This window comes from Onychostruthus taczanowskii, unplaced genomic scaffold (genome assembly GCF_017590055.1).
Source record: "Onychostruthus taczanowskii isolate IOZ18803 unplaced genomic scaffold, ASM1759005v1 scaffold3, whole genome shotgun sequence".
In the NCBI taxonomy this organism is placed as follows: domain Eukaryota; kingdom Metazoa; phylum Chordata; class Aves; order Passeriformes; family Passeridae; genus Onychostruthus; species Onychostruthus taczanowskii.
In genome coordinates, this window is record NW_024500349.1 from 1,741,485 (window position 1) to 1,749,993 (window position 8,509).

General features: G+C 47.6%; 1 protein-coding gene across 5 annotated transcripts in view; it reads right to left on the reverse strand.

Annotated features, from left to right (window-relative positions):
- The window catches only part of PPP1R9A (protein phosphatase 1 regulatory subunit 9A), a 129,908-nt gene extending 121,833 nt beyond the window's left edge, over positions 1-8,075 (reverse strand). For 4 of the 5 annotated variants that reach the window (XM_041408934.1, XM_041408933.1, XM_041408932.1 and 1 more), the window contains exons 1-2: positions 7,646-7,822; positions 4,854-6,524 (exon numbers count right to left, since the gene is read on the reverse strand). In XM_041408934.1, coding sequence (XP_041264868.1) covers positions 4,854-6,302 — 1,449 coding nt within the window. In that variant the 5' untranslated portion in view covers positions 6,303-6,524; positions 7,646-7,822. Of the gene's footprint in view, positions 1-4,853; positions 6,525-7,645; positions 7,823-7,872 lie in introns of those variants that run through there. The other variant, XM_041408931.1, reaches the window with a different exon arrangement.
- Between the last annotated feature and the right edge of the window lie 434 nt (positions 8,076-8,509).

The window sequence follows — 8,509 nt, forward strand, 5'->3', positions numbered from 1 at the left end:
AAGAAAGATTGACAGAGACATTTTGCAAGGGCTTGTAGTGTCAGGACAAGGGGGAATAGCTTCAAACTGAAAGAGGGTAAGTTTAACTTATATATATGGAAAAGATCTTTAGTAACTGGAAGAAAGACTCATTCCTTGAAATTATTTTTATAAGAAGTTTGTAAAAAAAATTCAAAGCAACTGTTAAATACAAATTTCATTTATGTTCTACACTAAACTTTATAGCTTACGCACTTGTTCACAGCACTTGTAAATTTTCTTCAAAGGTGGAGAGGGGGGGTGGGGAGGGAGAGACAGAGGGAGGGAGAGAGAGAGGGAGGGAGGGAGAGAGAGAGAGAGAGAGGGAGGGGGAGAGAGAGAGTACATGTTCCAATTCTGGAAGACCATCTTGAACAAGACATCATCTGGAAAACTGAAATATTGTGAGGAATAAAATTCAGTCATGCAGCCTGACAAAAGACAGGAAGCACAACAGGAGGCAAGGGCACTAATGGTTACATTCTCTTAATATAGAATTAGCTGAAGGATGGAAGAGCCATTTGCTATATATTTTCTTTCATGTTACACTCTCTCCCACCTACCCCCAAAACTCAGGAGAGGCCTGCAGAGATGTCCCTTCACCACTGCACCCTAAAGAAGCGTCACAGAATGCTAAAAACTGCAGCAGCAGCTTGGGCCAAACCCCCTCTCAGCACCACAAGTCCCCTGCTGTCGGCCATACGGTTTGATCACATAATACCCAACCCCTTGGCTGGTAGGACAGAGTCAGTGGAGCAGAAGGTTGCAAAAGGAAGCTCAGCAGGAGACACAAATTGCTGTTAACAGCTTTAAATGGTTTAACGTGTACCTGGTGCCAGAAATCAGGCACCAGCTGAAGATGCAGCTATCAGGGCAGCAGAAACTATGGACTTGGAAAAGGAAAAGGTGAACATTACTCTTCTTCTAATTCTATCCAGGACAGAGTAAGCATGGCTCAAAAATTACTTATGATTTGGACAATCAATACATTTCCATTTGCTAGGGTGTGGAAAGCCATGAGATAATGAATTCTGCATTAAAGGCAAACCTTGCCCAATTGGCCCGCAGTGTCTGGGACGCAGTACATGACCCAAGTCAGGAAACCCTGCAAAACCCAATGAAAGACCAATAAACCAGTGAGAGCTGGGGTTGGGGGGGAGGGGGGAGGGGAAGGGAAGGTGGGCTGGGGGTTGTTGTTTTGTTTCTTTGGTAGCTAAGTATCCCTGGAAAAACTAGGGTATGTTTTTCTTTATCCCATTTACTTAACTTTTTCACCTTGCACACTTGCCCTGGAGAGCTTCTGTTCTCTCCCTGAGCACAAACACAATACCTCAACACAAGAGCAGGCCAGTGCTGATAAAGGCCTCTATATCACTACATAAACAGCCATATGAACAGCTACCGAAATGTTCACATCCCTTGTTCAGCAACACACTCCTGCCCACTGCCACTCTTGGGCCCTTTTGTGTTCCTTTTTATTCACAGCGCCAAACTGATTTAAGCTCACACACACACACACACAATGGCTCACATCAGCAATACCATACTCCAAATACCTAGAAACTCTCCAAGCCTGCAGTGGCCTCTCAGTAGTCACCTACTCCTAAGGGACTTTCAACAGAGATTAAATCAGCAAATATATCCCATCATCCTAGAGCAGAGCAAATGGCCCATGGAGCATGGGATCTGTGATAGCAAAATTACAGACTGTAACACAGTAGAATTTCCTGCATGCATTGACTTGAGTCTTCCTCTTGGCAGTGGGTTTCTCAATAAATTAGTCTTTTTTCTGCTTGGGAGACAAGCAGAATTCAGTCTCTATAAGCCTGGTAAGATTTTATTTATTTATCCTTTTGCCTATACTTCACTGCTGCTCATAGTCCTCAGCACTACCCTTAAAGTGACAAAAAAGTCTTTTACATGTCTGCCTGAAGAAATCACATAGAAAAATAGTCCAAAGATAAACCTCTTGAGATCTTCAAGTAACAACCTGATGGCAGTAACTACCCACTGATTCCACAGTTCACACATTCAAATGCCAACTTTGTTAATTATTTCATTCTCCTGTAGGAGGAGTGAAGGTATACAATACTGAAATCAACGCTAAACATCCAGAGTTTGGGGTGGACTTTGCACACCACTATCTAGCAAAATAGTCACATACAAATTGCATCACTTTCATAAAGACAAATCAGTTTCCAACAGTTCAGAAAATACTCCTGTATTGCTTTGTATTTTCCTCTCTTGCAATCATGCCATGCATGAGATGATGTTCAGCTAAGTATTAATAAAACCAGTCATGCCCACTAACACAAAAAATTGTGCAGAACAGAAAAATCCCTAAACAGTTGCTGCCTGTTCAGTGAGATGCAACATCCCCGTGTAACAGATGGGGCACAGGGAGTGACTGGCTAAGTTCATCTGCTGGCACGGTGAGAGGGGACAGAACACAAGTCCCTCTCGCCGCCTGCACTGCTCCCTGGTAGCTGAGCTGCACCGAAAGCCCCTGCCAAGCCAGCTCCAGCCTCCCAGCAGCGTGTCCCATGGGCAGCGCTGTTGGAGGAGGAGTGCCGGAGCCCAGGAGCCACAAGGACCCTCCCGGGGCTTCTCCCGCTGCCCCTCGGTGGCCGGGCGGTGCCCGGAGGGCCCTGGAGCCCGGCCGGGCTCACACAGCGCCACACTGCTCCACGCTGCCGGGGAACTGCACAGGCAGGGAGCACCGCTCCAGAGGCGGCTTTTCATTTTCCACAACTTCTGCTGCAGCTCCTCCTGCTAGGGCCAGCCTGCCTTCCACATGCTCTCACTTCTGCTTCCCCACACGACTAACAGATTGCAGGCACCGGAGGCACCCAGGACAAAAAGCAGGGGATCTCCCAAACCCTCCTACAGTGTTCTCTCCCAGCACAGCTTTTATTCCTTTTTCTTCCTGTCTACAATAAAGATGCCAGAATAATTAAAGCAATGATTATTTTACTTCGGATAAGCTTTTTAAGAGTGCTTTTTATGCTTAAATCCATGACAAATGTGCTCTTACAATTATTTACAAAAATTACTTTTAGAGCATTTTCCCGATGGATTATTATTATTACTGTACAATATGTAATCTGAAATGAACATAGCATGAAAAACTTGAAAAGAAAAAATACCAATAACTGAGAAAATACTCTTAGAGCACTTGGCATGACAGCATGATTCAAACAGCAATACGCTGAAGTGAAAATGCCACTATTAGCTCTTTCAGAAACAGCAGAAAAGTCTGACCATCTCAAGAATAAAATCAGTGGAGTCACTTTCTGGATTTTCATTTCTTGGAACCATCATAAAGAGCTGGCAGATCTTTCAGAAGAGAGAACATCATCTTGTCTATTAGTACATCTTGCCTATTAGCTTGAGCTGGAAAGCAGTGGAGGGAACAACTTCCTCTGTAATCAAGGTTTTCCCCACTTCACCTCCCCCCAGGAATTCAAGAAAACCAGGTACTTCAATTATGGGAACAATCAAGAGGGAACAAAAATTTTTGGTTCATGATGCAAGCCTGAATAGAACACTAACAAACTAAAATTATAAGAAAAATCCATTATCTTGTCTTGGAATATTTTCTTTCTTTCAGTGTAAAAATCCTCTTTTCAAAGCATGAAGCAAGACCATTCTTTTCGCTCCACCCCATAATAAACAGATATGAAAATCTGGTTGCTTTATTCAGATGAAAACTTCATATTACAATACCCATCCCACCCTACTTTAAACCACAGGCAGTGTGAATGCAGATTTTGTAAATCACATTACTTTAACACTGGCACTTCTGTTCATTGACTTAGTAATTTTCATTGCTAAAATCACACAAGGAAAACAGTCATCTTCAATTACACGTTTCATTTTAAAATGCTTACATTTCAAGTACTCCATGATATATTTCTGTTTCAAGAAGCCATTTCTGCAATAATTGCTATGGTTTAGAATTGTCCATTACAGACATGTGTCATCTCCACGGTTAAACCATCACACACGTGCACTAAAACCAACTTGGAAGTAAAATACTTTTATATTTAACCCTGAGACAGCAGTGACAAGCTGGTACAACAAAACTTAACAAGCCATTAACTAGCTATTCCTTCTTAAACTGAAAAGTACTGAAAAGTTGGAAACAACATCCTTAGTGGTAATTTCAAGGCACTTAAAAACAAACCGTAACAGCTATGCAAAAAGCACACCCTTCTCTAGGTATTTCAGTGAATTGATTTCACCCTTCTGTAGCACTAAGATATATAATCTCTTTATATATATATAAATGCTTTAGAATTTTAAATAAATGCTACTACCAAAGATGATATAACTGAGATGTGGAATACTAACAGTCCTCTACTACAGGATCACATTGTACTTCAGCACTGTCTTTAAATACAGGAACTTTAAGAATCTGCTGAGAGCTGAAGAAAAGCTTTTCAATCTCAAGAAGCTGTGATTTCACACGAAATCAAACAAGCAGCACAAAAGTCACCAAATACCCACAGTGACATTTCACCATGTGGTTACGGTGCAGTCATAAAAGTCAAAATATGCATGGCAAAATTCTTGAATTTTACAAGCCCAGCTGTCATGCTCAAATTCTGCTGGTTTAGTCAGCCATCAGAAAATCCAGGAAATGAGACGAGCTGATCAGAGCTCAGCTGCCTTACTTCATTTAGGAGTACGTTCACTGACTGCAATACAGACATGCATCAAAAGATCCTCTGAAATCTTTTTGGAGGCAAGATCAAATGTCAAAATCTCCTTCAAATAAAGCTGCATTTGAAAACAAACCAAACTGTAAGAAAAAGGAACATAAGAAACTTTACCTTAATTGGAGCCCGGCTAAACTGTATTTTTCTGTTGGCTGGGATTTCATCTTCATCTGGCAATCCATTAATTTCAGAATATTCCATATCAGGTTCGTAACAGTTATTTTCATCACTGTCATCCAGATCATCCTGTTCTGTACCTGTCTCTCCCCAGTCAGAATTGTACCTGGATCGTACCCGATACACACTGTAGTCAGAATGCATGTACACATGGGAACTCTGAAAATTATTCACATCTTCATGCCCATCTTTTTCACTGTCCTCATCATAATGTGACTCAGTAGCATCTGTGGCAAAATCACCACCTGAAGCTACATTTCTTGTTAACTCTGCAGCTTCAGGCCGATCAAAGATATCTTCTGTATGTTCTGACTGTTCCTTCTGTTGCACCAAAACTCCTGTCTCTGCTTTTGACTTACTCCTAGCACAGCTGTCCACAGATCTTTCACTGTCAAGCACACCAGTCAAATCCTGCTGACCTGTTGCAGAACTCTCAACAGAACCAGCACTTGCCTCTGTGCTCTTTTTTATTTCTTCAGCTGTTTTTGAACCTGCCAAAGTGCCCGTGGACACTTTCTGTCTCGGTGCTGAAGGAGTGTTAGTCTGCTGAGAGTTCTCAACAGACATCACGCCTGTACTCTGTTTGGCTGGGGGAGACCACGTGCTGGCCTCTTTCAAAGGACTGAAACCCTCAAGGTTTGCAGCTGGGGAGGAGATATTTGTGACAGTAGATGAGAGGTTTAGTGGATAGTGACCGGTTACAGAGTACTCTTCGTTGTTTTCCGACTTTTCTACGTTTACGTTGTGTGAATCAGTGTTTTCAAACACTGCGCTGAGCTGACTCACAGTTGGAGAGACAGTCTCTGTCCTTGGGCTAAGACTGTCCAGTGAATCAGTGCTGCCTCTGTGAGACTTAGAGCTGTACCATTCATCTGGAAGCTCACTAGAAATGATTTTCTCTTTCTTTGGGGAATAGCGATTTGAATGTCCTGTTTCATGAGCATTTCGCTCAAACATCTTGCGAGTTTCAGTAAACTTGGAATAGGAAGGACCATCATGGATAGTGTCAAATCTACTTATCCTTTCAGACACGGACGATTCCAACTTTACGATTGAACCATCTGCTTTTTCTACAAATTCTTTGGGCCTAATTCGTCTTTGAGGTGATGGAGGGCCACCCTTTCCCCGGGTTTTAGGGGCAACTCCAGCACTTTCAGTGGGCTCCATGCCCATCTGCATAAATAAGTTCTTGATCCTATTGACATTTGAGCCATATTTCCTTCCCCTGCTCTGTGAGGCCTCTCCTTCCTCTTTCGCTTTTTGGTCTCCATCTTTCGGTTTGTCAAAGGTGCTTTTCAGTGCCTGGAACTCAGTTCTGTAAGCATTTCTGTGAGGAGAGGCACTTCGGAGGGTGGATCTTTCTCCTGAAGACTCTGTTTTCATCATGTTTACTTCAGGAGCGTGAAACCTGCTTGCATAGTTTCTGCAGTACCGCTTTCAGCAGTTTGCCAAAGCAGAGATTCTGCTTGAGGAGTGCTTTTCCTCAGGGGCCACTGCCCTTCAGCAGGACCATACCTGACAGATCCGGAGGCAAATATCTTAAAGCACAAGATCAATTTTGACACAGCAGCACGACTGAGGACTCTCAAGAACAAGGGCTGATTTAACCTGCAATAGAAAGGAGGGTTTTCTGAAACCATGTCAGGTACTTTTAAGTCTGTCACAATTTCCATTTACCATTTTCTGACATGTTTACAAAAAACTAGGAAAAACAAAAACAAAAACAAACCAACACTGCACAGACACGTGAAAACTTGCCATTACAAACTTTTTCAAATTGACTGTTGCATCATTTATAATCTATAACATCCTAGTGAAAGAGCAAATAATCATAGCTTTCCATTCACAAGTATAGTATCATGGCACAAATATGCACGCAAGGGAAAGGCAATGTGACATGAAATATGAAGCACTGCAAGACAATCCTTGCTCTCTCAGAGAAACATAATGGTAGAAATGCGATCAAAGATAATACGCTTAGAAAGGCAAATGAGACATCAGCTCGAGGGAATACAAAAAACTGCACCCGAAGTTAACATCTTCAGCTGATAGGATAAACGAAGTGAAATCCCGTTAGAGAAAGTTGCCCCTTGTCACGGGCAGAGGTTTTATCGTCTGGAAGACCCCGGAGGTACCAAGGAGGAGACGCAGAAACAGAGCCAAGGGGTGACCGCTCGCCCGCCCCGGCCCCAGGGGCTCATCCCCGGCCCCCGCAGCCCAGCGTAGGACACCCGGGGGGTCTTCCGAGCCAACCCCCCCCCTCCCTTCCCCTCCGTTCCTGCTCCCCAGCCCTTCCGCGCCGCCGCTGCCGAGGCGGGGACGCCTCACTCTGGCCGCTGCACACACGGTGCCGGTGCCGGTGCCGGTACCGGGAGCCCGCGGCCGCCGCGCCGAGAGGGACGCGCCCGTCCCCGCGCACCTCCCGCTCCCCCTCCCGCCGATCGCCACGGGCGACTGGAAAGGCCACACGGCAGAGACCCTCAGCGAGCCGTGCAGCAGAAGGCAATAAACTCAACCCGAGAGGGCAGCGTTGGAACCCCGCGGCGGCTCCTCCTCGGGCGGCCGTGCCGCTCAAGCGGGCTGGAGCCGCGGGGCTGGGGGCGGCAGCACCTTGCGGCGGGGCAGTGCCCGGGCAGGCGCCCGCCGCCCCCGCGAAACAAAAGCCCGGTGCCAGCGCTGTTCCCCGCAGAGCCCGGCGCCCGTGCCGCCGAGCGCGCACGCTGCCTTACCCAGCCGACAGCCGCGACGGACTCCCCCGGCCGCCCGACTCAGCGCTGCCCCCGCGCCTCCTCTGCGCAGAGCGGCCGCTGCCGCCGCCCGCCTGACAGGAGGCAGCAGCCGCCGCGTCGCCTCAACGCCATTGCAGGCAGCGGCGGCGGCGGCGGCAGCGGGGGCACGGACACGGCTCCGCGCGCACACCCGCCGCCGCCGCCGCCCGCGGTGACAGGTGCCTCACCTCCTCGGCGAGCCGCAGTGGTTCGCTCCGCCGGCGGGGCGGGGGAGGCGGCCGGCCCGCTGCAGTCCGGCGCCGGGCGGTGACTGCCGAGAGGCGGAGTACGGCCCGGCCGCGGCCACGCCGCCAGCGCCGAGTCCCGCTGGCTGCCCCCGGCACGGTTTATCCCGTTCTTCTCTCCCCTGGAACGTTGGTTTCCAGCCTGACCCCCGCGGACCGGGCCCGCCCGGCACCCGCCCGTTTCGGAGGAGGCAGCGTGCCCGCCCCCGCGCGGGAGGGGCAGCGTCCCGGGTCCCGGGAAAGCCCCCGCTCCTTCCCGCTCCAGGAAACCCGCGGGGGGCGGGTGGCATCGGGCGCACGGAGAACTCCCTACAGATCAGGAGCCGGCGTGTTCCTTCCCTCGCTGTGGATCCACTCACTCAGGCTGTCTGAGCGAGGAACGTGCTGGTGACAAACCCCGGCAAACCGCTCACAGCTCCGTGGGCATGGCTTGTTCTGGCAGCTGCTGGCAGGGACGGAGGATCATCTCTGGAGCACAACCACAAAGCCTTTGTTGTTTGTTAGCTAGGCGAGTTCACCACAAAAATGTTTTGGCTTTATAAAGGTAATAAGAAAACTTAATTGCAGAACATGAAATCTC